Genomic DNA, 12,500 nt, shown 5'->3' with positions numbered 1-12,500 from the left:
ATTACAGCACATTGAAGCTTTATTACAACACATTGAAGCTTTATTACAACACATTGAAGCTTTATTACAGCACATTGAAGCTTTATTACAGCACATTGAAGCTTTATTACAGCACATCGAAGCTTTATTACAGCACATTGAAGCTTTATTACAACACATTGACGCTTTATTACAGCACATTGAAGTTTTATTACAGCACATTGAAGCTTTATTACAGCACATTAAAGCTTTATTACAACACATTGAAGCTTTATTACAGCACATTGAAGCTTTATTACAACACATTGAAGCTTTATTACAGCACATTGAAGCTTTATTACAACACATTGAAGCTTTATTACAACACAGAATTGACTGAAAGCGCATGTCGTCCAGTCGACTGAACGCATCACGGACTCAGTTCACCTCGTTAAATCCGTCCTCGTTAGCACGGCTGATTGGCATCTGAGTGCCGCTAATTAGCGTTGAAGCTAACAGAAGTGGGCCCAGTGGGGGTAGGGGGAGGGGGGAGGGGGAGGGGGGGGGGGGGGGGGGCGGAACGTGACTTCACCGTTTACCCGACTAATCTACTGAAAGAAGGACGTGTTGTTGTTGTTGTTGGAGTCTGTCGATGCACCTTTTTAACCCAAGAAAGCTTTATTGATCCTGTCATTTTTTGCTCTCTTTCAACCGCCACTATAAAAGCGTCTGACGCATTCACATACAGCAACAATCCCTTTTATTTTAAGCCATTTAAAGAAGCACCGTGATATTATTTCAGACTTTAAACTCGACACAGGAAATGTAGGAGGTGCTTTGTTTGAAGCGCCGCGTGTGCAGTTTCTGTATTTACATCATCTACAAGTCAGTCTCCCCCACATTTTATTCTGTTTCCTTTAACGGCAGGAACCGTGTCTGCAAACGGCGTCACGCTGAGTAACGGTGTGTGTGTGTGTGTGTGTTGGGGGGGGGGCCTGTCATGTCCATCCAAAGTAAAGCTTTGGCAGTGGAGCTGAGAGGAACCATCACATCTCCCACGTTTCATTTTCCATTTTTCTACCTTTCCCGTATCTGCCTGGAGGAGGAGGAGGGGGGCAAGGGGGGGGGGGGGTAGCAATTAAGTGGTGTGTTCCCCTGTGGACGGGGGGAAGTCGATGGAGCAGAGAGAGTCTTCACAGCTCTTTAGGAAAGTGTAATTCCTGAGTGTAGCAGAGCTCGTCACTCTATCTGATGCACATCTGCATTTACATGCTGAATCCTCCCTTTAAACACTACAAACACAGAAAGCTCAGGGGGAGAGACCGCCTACAGTGTGGGTGTGGGGGGGTTCGGCCTGTCACCATGGTTACAGCCTCCTTCATGCCACCGGACGTTATGGTCGGCGGGGTGAAAAGGAGCCAAAGTCCAGTTTCTTTATCTTTTGCGTGAGAACTTGGATGTGAGCCGGGTCACTAAAGAGCGAGATGCTCAGTGCGTGACACCTGAGAGCCTCTGCCAGGTGAGGCTAACGATTAGCTCTGTTACAGCGGGAGGCGGGGCTTAGCGGCGGGTCCAGTGGAATCAGAAGAAGAGGTTGTTCTGCAGGTCTGCTCGGTGCCAGAGGACTGCTGATGTGTCCTTTTATCTCAACGCATCCGAATATCTGCCATGTGACCTTTTTAAGGCGTCTACGTCCTCTCTGCCGTCTCAATCCAGACGGTGTGTTTGAGTCCTGTTACCGTACGGTATTGATTGTGTGTGTGTGTGTGTGTGTGTGGTCTGCTCCTTCCTGCACACACACACACACACACACACACACACACAATCAAAATGAAATATGAATGTTGTTGCCCTGACTGTCTGCTGACCCTCCTGGATGAAGGTCACACAGGTGTGTGTGTGTGTGTGTGTGTGTGTCACATTTGTCTGGTTCTGACGTAACGTAATAAAGGGAGCAGTAATTCCCCAATGGGTCGCTATGGAAACCATTACTGTTGGGAGTTTTCATGGGTCTTCCTACACGGTGACATCACCCATCTCTGTTGTATTCTTTTTTTATTTTTGGGGCAAATTAATCTGAACTTAAGCTTGAACCCGTGTGGAGCTCAGAAAACACCTCGAGTGTTCTGAATAAGATTTACTGAAGATCCGTTCAAATCCACGTCGATGGGTGGGGGGGGGGCGAGTGGGAAAGTTTACCTTTCTCACCCTCCTCTGTGAGGGGGGAGGATATTAAAACGGCAGGAGAGACGGCGGAACAATGAGAGGATGAAGAGGAGCGAGGAAGGACACAACCCATGACAGGACAGATCAGAAAATGAATGGAGGACAAATGTTATGAGAGTACCTACACACACACACACACACACACACACACACACACACACACATCCAGCTGTGACCAGGCTGTGTTTCCCTCCAGTAAACATACCCAACCTTCTGGTGTCCAGGCAACAGATATCTTGACAACCTGATGGGAAAGTATCTTCATTATGTGTGATGCTTTTATTCAGAGGTAATCCGCTTGAATTCACCAGGATCGGCTCATATATATTATATATATATATATATATATAATATATATGAGCCGATATATATATATATAATATATATATATTATATTATATTATATCGGGTCGGTTGGACCGGCAGGCTGTGTGACGCTCAGGAGGAACAGAAGAAGCAGATCCTCATGGTGGGGGGGTTTGAATCTGCCCCATGTGTCCCTGATGCTCCCCATGGGTTAGAAATGGAAGTCGCTTTGGATAAAAGCTAAATGACAGTGAGTGATGTCATGGAGATGAGCTTTGCTCCTGGACTCCTAGGAGCTTCCTCAGGCTGGAGGTTCCCACAACTCCGTTTGTCCTCCATTCAAATCCTTTTTCATCACAACCTCTGTCCCTATGTCTCTGTCTCGCTGTCCATCTGTCTCTGTCTCTCTGTCCCTCTCAGGGACCTGAGTGAGAACCGCATCCAGGCGATCCCGAGGAGAACCTTCAGAGGAGCCGCGGACCTCAAGAACCTGTGTGTGAACGTCTACTTTTTCATGATGTGATGTGTAAAAGTCAATGAAGGATTGTGTAGTATGTTTATGACTAAAGACAAAGTCCTAAAGATAGTGGTGTATTACGTTTAAAGAGACATTGATTGATTGATTGATTGATTGATTGATTGATTGATTGATTGATTGATGAGATGAGGCTGAGGTCGTGTTTTGCTCTCGTCTGCAGTCAGCTGGATAAGAACCACATCAGCTGCATCGAGGAGGGCGCCTTCAGGGCCCTGAGATCCCTGGAAGTTCTGTGAGTTCTTCTTCTCTCGTGGAGCCGCTCACCCCGTCGCCTCGCTGTAAGAACGTCTCACCCTCCTCCCCCTCCCCCCCCCCCCCCCTCGTCTTCCTCTCCCACAGCACGCTGAACAACAACAACATCAGCAGCATCCCCGTCTCCAGCTTCAACCACATGCCCAAGCTGCGCACCTTGTGAGTCCTTCACGGCCACGCGTTACCCAGCATGCTCTCTGGGAGCAGTCGGATGCTTACGAGGGATCTGTGTTTTTTTTTTCCCTCCGCTCCTCCCCTCACGTCCTTTCCTACCTCCTAACCACTCCTTCCTCCACGTCCTCATACTCCCTCAGCCGCCTCCACCTCCAACTCCCTGCGCTGCGACTGTCACCTGGCCTGGTTGTCTCCATGGTTACGGCAGCGGGCGGCGTTGGGCCTCTACACCCAGTGCAGCTCGCCTCCCACGCTGAGGGGCCTCAACCTCGCCGAGCTGCGCAAGAGCGACTTCGCCTGCTCAGGTACGGCGCCGTCCCGACCGCGCTGGCCGCAGCGTGCGGTCGGACGACGCGGTGACAAAAGCTGCGTTGTGTTGCGACGTTTCCCCTCAGGCGGCGGCGCCGGCGGCTCCGCCTTCGTGCAGCCGTGCAGCCTGGCGTCCGGCTCCTGCCCGCCCATGTGCTCCTGCAGCAACAACATCGTGGACTGCCGGGGGGAGGGGCCTCACCGCCATCCCCGCCCACCTGCCCGAGGCCATGAGCGAGATGTGAGCTCGCACACACACGCACGCACGATGATGATGTTTTTATGATCTTATCTTAACTGTAGCACTTTGGGATTTGTTTCAAATGTAAAGTGCATTACAAATAAAATCTATTATTATTATTATTATTTTCATTAAATGACAGGAAAACCTTTCATTCTCTCCTCAGTCGTTTGGAGCAGAACGGCATCAAGTCGGTTCCTCCGGGCGCCTTCACCTCCTACAAGAAGCTCCGCCGGATGTGAGTCTCCCCCCCCCCCCCCCCCCCCCCCCCCCCCACACTGGACATAACAGACAGCACGGAGGAGCGCTTGATTTGTGCCGTAATGCGCTGAATGAATGAAAGACGAGTTCTTCTCTTCTTCTTCAGAGACCTCAGTAACAACCAGATATCTGAGATCGCTCCCGACGCTTTCCACGGCCTCCGAGCCCTCAACTCCCTGTGAGTAACGTACACTGTAACACCCCCCCCCCTCCCCCCCCCCCTCCCCCCCCCCCTCCCCGTGTGACGGCGGCGTGTGCCTGTGTGCAGGGTCCTGTACGGTAATAAGATCACGGAGCTGCCCGGCGGCGTGCTGGACGGCCTGGTCTCCCTGGAGCTGCTGTGAGTCCCAACCCCCCCGCCACGCGTATCGCGTCACACAAACGCGTGTCACCGCCGCGGTGAAGTAACCATGATGCAATGCGTGTGTCAGGTTGCTGAACGCCAACAAGATCCACTGCATCCGAGCCGCCGTCTTCAAGGACCTGGAGAACTTGGCTCTTCTGTCGCTCTACGACAACAAGATCCAGAGTCTGGCCAAAGGCACCTTCAGCTCCCTGCGCAGCATCCAGACGCTGTGAGAAACACACACACACACACACACACACACACACACACACACACACACACACACACACACACACACACTCTCTGGTCCCCTCCAGTCCGTCTGATCTCACCGATGCCATTTCCCATCAGCCACCTGGCCCAGAACCCCTTCGTGTGTGACTGTAATGTCAAGTGGCTCGCCGACTTCCTCCGGTCCAACCCCATCGAGACCAGCGGCGCTCGCTGCGCCAGCCCGCGGCGCCTCGCCAACAAGCGCATCGCTCAGATCAAGAGCAGCAAGTTCCGCTGCTCCGGTCAGTGTGTGTGTGTGTGTGTGTGTGTGTGTGTGTGTGTGTGTGTGTGTGTGTGTGTGTGTGTGTGTGTGTGTGTGTGTGTGTGTGTGTGTGTGTGTGTGTGTGTGTGATGAAGTGTGAAGATGATGAACCACAGCAAAGCTTTCCTTTAGAGAAACTATGTGTATGAAATGCTAATCATAACCCCCCCCCTCCCCCCCGAAGCCTTTTGTCATATACATGAGCTATTAGCATATATATTAGTTAGGGACATTCTGCTGTCAGACACAATCACCTCTGTGCTGGAAGAAGGTCTGATGGTCTGATGGTCTGATGGTCTGGGGTCTGATGGTCTGGGGTCTGATGGTCTGAGGTCGAAAGTCAACTGATGTTGGAGCCATGAAACCTTGTGACTGACATGTTGGTTTCTTCTTCCTTGTGTCCATCACAGCCAAGGAGCAGTACCACATCCCAGGTGATGGATGAAGCCTTCATTGATTACGCTTGAGAGGGTTGTATAACATCTGTAGTCCAGCTGTTTCCTCTAACTGTTCCTTCTCATTCGAGTTACTTGTGTTTAAGTGAAATAATAAAGATCAGCCACCAATAAAAGATCTGATCCAGATGTTGGAAATTCAGCTTTATTGTTAAAAACTGCTAAACTAAAAAAATATATATATATATCTGACTAGTTGGGTCACATTATTTTGGGATATTTTTTACATTTTCACATGTATTTTTCCACATGCTATTAAGAAGCTATTTTAATTTACTAGACTTTTTATTCCTTTCTCTAACGGATCATCGTTGTCTCGTGGGGGTGTCGCTCCATGACCTCGTGCTGCATGGTGAGCAGGTGCAGGAGACCGGCGTCTGAGCTACGAGTGCAACATCAAGCCCGTGTGTCCCGCCAAGTGCCGCTGTGAGGCCAACGTGGTGGACTGCTCCAACCTGCGCCTCACCAAGTTCCCCCAGCACCTGCCCCCCTCCACCGAAGAGCTGTGAGGCCCCCGCACGACCCACATGATGACCTTCACTGTCAAAGCTTGAAGAGCATTTGAATAAGACACCGTCACTGGAATCAAAGGCTCACGCTATGAATTCCATTTCTTTTTTTATTATTATGTTACCAAACCCAGTGATTATTTCCACTACAGCTTCTCTACACACACACACACACACACACACACACACACACACACACACACACACACACACGCGCGGCCCTCTGTGCTAACGATGTGTTTCTTTGCGTTGTGCCCTGCTCGGTGGGACCGGCCCAAGGCGCCTCAACAACAACGACCTCTCGGTGCTGGAGGCCACCGGAGCCTTCAAGGGCCTGACGCAGCTAAAGAAAATGTAGGTCGCTCAAGGTCACCACACCCTGTGACTCTCATGTCTTTAAAGACCACGTCCACAAAGAAAGTAAGGGAACGAAGCTCCTCAGTTTGAAAGGTCAAATGACGCAGCTTTAGGTCTTCAGGATGCGTCCAGCAGAACTTTGCATCTGTAAAAACACAAACATTCAATCCCCTTCGAGCAGTAAACTCTTCAGTTTGAAATGTTGAAATGTTCCCTTCCTCCCTCCTTTCCTTCCTTCCTCCTTTCCTTCCTTCCTTCCAGTAACCTGAGCAACAATAAGATCTCAGAGATCGAGGACGGCGCCTTCGAGGGCGCCTCGTCTGCGATGGAGCTTCACCTGACGGCCAACCACCTGGAGTCCGTGAGAGGCGGCATGTTCAAAGGCATGGAGGGTCTCCGCATGCTGTGAGTCCCCCCCCCCACCCCCCCCCAACCAACTACTTACTGGACCTACAGATGGATTACACAGCACTGTGTCTTGTGTGTGCAGGATGCTGAGGAACAACAAGATCAGCTGCCTCCATAACGGCAGCTTCTCGGGTCTGAGCAGCGTGCGGCTGCTCTCCCTCTACGACAACCAGCTGAGCTCCATCCTGCCCGGCGCCTTCGACACGCTGCCCAACCTGTCCACGCTGTGAGCCCCCCCCCCCCCCCGCACACACACACACACACACACACACACTCCCATGTCCCACCCTGCATCTCCTCTGTGCCCCTCAAAGGAACCTTCTGGCCAACCCGTTTAACTGCGACTGCCGCCTGTCCTGGTTGGGGGCGTGGCTTCGGAGCCGGCGCATCGTGACGGGGAACCCCCGCTGCCGAGGCCCCGCCTTCCTGCGCGAGATCCCGCTGCAGGACGTGGCCGTCCCCGACTTCCGCTGCGAGGACGGTGCGGCGCTGCTTTAAACGGACGCGACTGACACCGAGGGGTTGGATAGATAGAAGTAGATGGAGGTGTAGAGGTGGAGGTTCTGGTCCAGTCGTTGGAATATTGCGTTGGACAATGTTGTTGTCTTGGTAAAAAACAATAATTTATTTTCCCTGTAGCTGTGATTTAAACAGCACAAGTTCTGTTGTTCAAAGGTTAGTTCATGGAGTATTTGTCGTGGAGATCTGTTTCTCAACAGACACTGGACTGGTTGGGATGGTTCTGTTGATGATGGATTTATTTAGATAACCCTTAAATTAGAGGAACATGTCAGCTACAGACTGCCTTAAATTGTCCTGGAAAATGTTTTGAAAAAAGGATGAAACTGAAACGTAAACCATGGAGCTCTGAAGTTTAAAACCACCTCAACATTATAAAAGTGACCCGAGCCTCCGTCCCTCCCGTCGCCTCAGGTTCCGTCCCAGAGGACAGCAGCTGTGCTCCGGGGCCGCAGTGTCCCGCCCAGTGCACCTGCACGGAGACGGTGGTCCGCTGCAGCAACAAACACCTGCAGGCTCTGCCCCGAGGACTCCCCCGCAACGTCACCGAGCTGTGAGTCCCACGCGCCTCGCTGCGCTCCAGACTAGCTCAACCACACACACATATATGCCTTATGCGCTATGTAGCTTAGCCTCTGTGCTACATAGCTCAGCCTCTGTTTTATGTCAGGGGTGCCTACACTTTTTCGGCTGGCGAGCTATTTTTCGTCGTGGCAATCACACTGTTGAATAAAGAAACTTTTTCGTATCCTTCTCAGACTTTAAAGGATGAGGATGTTTTGAACAATTATTTAATTCGATGATTAATTAAACCTGTTTAAGACCTGTTTACGTTGTCTTGTTGATGTTCTTTTTTCATGTAATCATCTTCCTTTTATAGAAAAGCTTAATTAGGTTGCATAAAAGATCCAAAAGTAATTATCTCATTGTCTTATCGGCAATGTTGTGGGTTTCTGAGTTTCATATCAGGAATCTCTTGACTCTGTGGAGGAATGATTATGTGTGAAATCATTCAGCATTTCATGCATTGGATAATATTTTATATTTAGCAGATAAACTCTTTCTCTCGCCCCCCTCTCAGGTATCTGGATGGAAACCAGTTCACCAGCGTTCCTCAGGATTTGGCCACTTTCAAATACCTGCAGCTCGTGTAAGAGCCACTCCTCCTCAGTCTCGTGCCCCCCCCCTTAAAGATTTGAATAACTACAGCTGAATGCACAGCCGAGAATCAGTGACACGTTTTAGTTGTGTTACTCAGAGAGCAGCTTGTGTTGATGTGTGCGTCCAGCAGGGGGCGCCGTGCACAGACACACAAGGAATGAATTCAATAACCAGCAGCATTTTATACATAAACAACATGTAATGCAAACTCTGTTAGATTACGTGTGTGTGTGTGTTATTATACGGTGGATATTAGTGCCTGGGACCCCTGTATTGTGTGTGTCTGTGTGTGTGTGTGTGTGTGTGTGTGTGTGTGTGTGTGTGTGTGAGTCTGTGGATTAGAATTTACTTTTGTGTCCACAGCGATCTGAGCAACAACAAAATCAGCTCCCTGTCGGATGACTCCTTCTCCAACATGAGCCAGCTCACCACCCTGTGAGTACACACACACACACACACACACACACACACACACACACACTCTTGTCAAATGTTAAAGGAGAATTTTATGTTCTGAGGTTAAAAACAACAACATTCACCTTCTTTAAATATCCGCATTAATATATTTACCCAGGGGACAGTCTGGTACAGAAGGACTCAAATGAGCCTCAGCGGTCCTGACCTTGTTCACTCGAGTATGCAATCACCATGGCAACGGGTCATTGAACTCAAATGGGTTGGTAGTCATGAGAGGAAGGGCAGTAAAGACCTCTGTCTTTCATCTCATAGTCAACCTTTATCGTTAGAGGTGGTGTTAGTGTGGATGGAGATGGTGTCAGAGGTGGTGTTAGTGTGGATGGAGATGGAGATGGTGTCCGAGGTGGTGTTAGTGGTGGTGGTGTTAGTGTGGATGGAGATGGAGATGGTGTCAGAGGTGGTGTTAGTGTGGATGGAGATGGTGTCAGAGGTGGTGTTAGTGTGGATGGGGATGGAGATGGAGATGGTGTCCGAGGTGGTGTTAGTGGTGGTGGTGTTAGTGTGGATGGAGATGGAGATGGTGTCAGAGGTGGTGTTAGTGCTGACATGCATTGCTGTATTGTCTGTTTTCTCCTCCTGCAGGATCCTCAGCTACAACTCTCTGCGCTGCCTCCCCCCCCTGGCGCTGGGGGGCCTGCGATCTCTGAGGCTGCTGTGAGCTCTCACACACACACACACACACACACACACACACACACACACACACACTCTGGCTCAGCATCCTCACTGTTGTCCATCTGTCTTTGAGATGTTTGACCCCCGCTGTGTCTTTCAGTTCTCTCCATGGCAACGACATCTCCGAGCTGCAGCGGGGCATCTTCAGCGACGTGGCCTCCCTGTCTCACCTGTAAGCACGAGCACGCGCACATGTAGCGGCAAGAGGAGTGTACGAGGTTGTGTGTGTGTGTGTGTGTTCATCCCTCCTGTCAGATCCTGTTCTCAAAGAGGGAGGGGTCTCAAGGGGCTGCCTGTGGGATTGAATTAGCTGGAGAGATTCATCGTGTTCCCATGGGTCTATTTGTGTGTGTGTGTGTGTGTGTGTGTGTGTGTGTGTGTGTGTGCGTGTGTGTGTGTGTACACGCGTTAAACATCTTCAGTCAAGCATGACCCATGTGAGTCAAGGAGCTACAGCAAGTGGGCGAGGGAATAAGGAAGGAAGGAAGGATGGAGAGGAGGGGATATTGTGTCCTGTTGAGGGTAATAAAGCTGGTGTTAAGGCTTATTAGACTAAATGTAGTATTTATTTTTATTTTTGTATTTGCTAACAATGGAAAAAAGCCTGAATGTTCATCAAATAAAATGTTTAAATCGTCCAAACAAATCTTTTTTCATACAATCTTAAGTATTTATAAACCTTTATTAAAACACATTATTAAAGGAAGGGATATTGGTTCTGTTTCTTTGATTTTGTTCATGTTAATGTTTTCCTCACTAAATGAATCAATAAGTTTATATAATTTACAGTAAAGGTTATTAAATTATTTTAAGTCATGTGACCACCGTGTGACAGACAGGAAGTGGTTTCCTCTCCATCAATCGCTCCTCATGGAGTGTGTGTGTGTGTGTGTGTGTGTGTGTGTGTGTGTGTGTGTGTGTGTGTGTGTGTGTGTGTGTGTGTGTGTGTGTGTGTGTGTGTGTGTGTGTGTGTGTGTGGGGACAGAGCTCCCCCATGTGGCTCTAAAGATTAGTGCAGTAATATGTTGCTTTTTCCGTCTCTGTGTCTTTCGTTTTATTTGTCTTTATTTCATTTATTTCCTGTCCGTCTCTTTCTGTCTTTTGAATGTTTCTTTCTCTTTTTTTCTTACTTTCCTGTCTCAGTTGGTTCTTTTTGTCTTTGGTATTTTTTACTTCCCCCATTTTTATTCTTCCTCCCCTGTCTGCTCGAGGTTGACTCTGTGCCCCCCCCCCCCCCCCTGCAGAGCGATCGGAGCCAACCCCCTGTACTGTGACTGCCGCCTGCGCTGGCTGTCCGACTGGGTGAAGAGCGGCTACAAGGAGCCGGGCATCGCGCGCTGCGCCGGGCCGCCCCCCCTGGAGGGCAAGCTGCTGCTCACCACGCCCGCCGACCACTTCCTGTGTCAGGGTGAGCTGCCAGGAAGACCCCCCCACCCCCCACCCCGCTCTAAAAAACACACACATGCAAAACAGCAGTTTGTCCGACTCTGCTTTCTTGATTTTTGAATCTTTAGTTGTTTTTGATTTTTAATTTAAAAGTTCTTTCCCCCGTGGAGGTGAAGCGGATATTTAGTTCACTACTTATTAATAATAAGGATGTGAGAATAGACGCCCACGCGCTGTCGCCTCCTCCTCTATTGTATTTAACAGAAGGCAGCTTTTAGTCTGGTGACCTCCCTCGGCTGCTCTCACTCCTACTCGCCTGTCGCCGCCAAGACGCCGAAAAGGGCCCTTTTGGTTGAGGTGGGCGCTTCTTTCAGCTCCTTCATGGTTTCCACCCACAGCGACTTTACATCCTTTATATTAAATACTAGAACGACAGGAAGTCCTTGAATTCGCTTATTGAATCGATGTGGGGGGGGGGGTGGTTGGTCTCCGTTGTAGTTTCACATTACGTTCATCCTTCACGTTGGTGGTCACACTAATTACGGGCTGCAGCGCTGTGACCTGTGACCTGTGACCTCAGCGCCTGACGTGTGACCCGCCTCTCGTGTGTCTTTTCTGGGCTTAATTCCTCTGCAGCAAATTAAAGTTGTGAAGCCATTAGAAGGAAAAGGTTCAGACACAAATGGCTTTAACAGCTGTAAGTTGTGTCGAGAACACACCGCCCCCCCCCCCCCCCCCAGTGTGAAGACAGTGTGAACTTTCTATTAGTGACGCTTCGGCGCTAATTGATCCATTTTTAAATATCAAAATATTCCGGCACGGTGGAATTAATTGCCTGTGTGTGTGTGTGTGTGTGTGTGTGTGTGTGTGTTTTAACACGTTTCTCAAGATCCTCCATGAAAACACAACTGTTGTAGATGCTGTTATTAATAAAAAGCATTATAGAGACTCCTCCACTACACAGCGTTTATCTTTGTACGTTTTCATCATAAAAGGAATGAAATTCTTCACCTTTTGTTGAAGGTAACAATCAGTTTGAAAAATGACTATTTGGGGATTTTATCTTTTAACTTCTGACGGTGGAACGAGACTTGGTTACTTTTTCATCTCCTTTTTTAATTGTTAAACACGTTTTGGGGGAAGAAGAATAAATAATAAAATAGTTCCTCCTCTGCTAATATTCATCTGTTCTTTCCTCCATTAACTGCTTGTGTGAAGGAGTGAAGAATCACGGTGACGCCCAGATGTTCTTCTGCTCATCTCAGACGCTGCTGTTTGGTTAAAGATGATTTAAGGCTCACACGGTCTCACTGTAATGCAGATTCTGTGTGTGTGTGTGTGTGTGTGTGTGTGTGTGTGTGTGTGTGTCATCAGGTCCGGTGGAGGCGTCCGTGCAGGCTAAATGCA

The 12,500-nt window shown here is 49.2% G+C and overlaps 1 protein-coding gene across 1 annotated transcript in view; it reads left to right on the top strand.

Moving 5' to 3' along the window:
- Positions 1-12,500, top strand: part of slit1b (slit homolog 1b (Drosophila)) — a 26,266-nt gene that overhangs the window by 8,845 nt on the left and 4,921 nt on the right. The window contains 25 exon segments of the mRNA XM_037471848.2: positions 2,911-2,982; positions 3,189-3,260; positions 3,368-3,439; positions 3,595-3,604; positions 3,606-3,759; positions 3,850-3,950; positions 3,952-4,004; positions 4,171-4,242; positions 4,372-4,443; positions 4,534-4,605; positions 4,697-4,840; positions 4,963-5,126; positions 5,557-5,580; positions 5,962-6,106; positions 6,390-6,464; positions 6,729-6,872; positions 6,958-7,101; positions 7,190-7,356; positions 7,809-7,947; positions 8,476-8,544; positions 8,919-8,990; positions 9,615-9,686; positions 9,808-9,879; positions 10,952-11,115; positions 12,468-12,500. The exon segment at positions 12,468-12,500 is cut by the window's right edge and continues 92 nt beyond it. Of these exon segments, the coding sequence (XP_037327745.2) occupies positions 2,911-2,982; positions 3,189-3,260; positions 3,368-3,439; positions 3,595-3,604; positions 3,606-3,759; positions 3,850-3,950; positions 3,952-4,004; positions 4,171-4,242; positions 4,372-4,443; positions 4,534-4,605; positions 4,697-4,840; positions 4,963-5,126; positions 5,557-5,580; positions 5,962-6,106; positions 6,390-6,464; positions 6,729-6,872; positions 6,958-7,101; positions 7,190-7,356; positions 7,809-7,947; positions 8,476-8,544; positions 8,919-8,990; positions 9,615-9,686; positions 9,808-9,879; positions 10,952-11,115; positions 12,468-12,500 (2,378 nt within the window).

Source organism: Pungitius pungitius, chromosome 9, assembly GCF_949316345.1.
Source record: "Pungitius pungitius chromosome 9, fPunPun2.1, whole genome shotgun sequence".
Classification (NCBI taxonomy): Eukaryota; Metazoa; Chordata; class Actinopteri; order Perciformes; family Gasterosteidae; genus Pungitius; species Pungitius pungitius.
The sequence above is the reverse complement of the archived record's forward strand: the minus strand, read 5'-3'. Positions and strand labels throughout refer to the sequence as shown.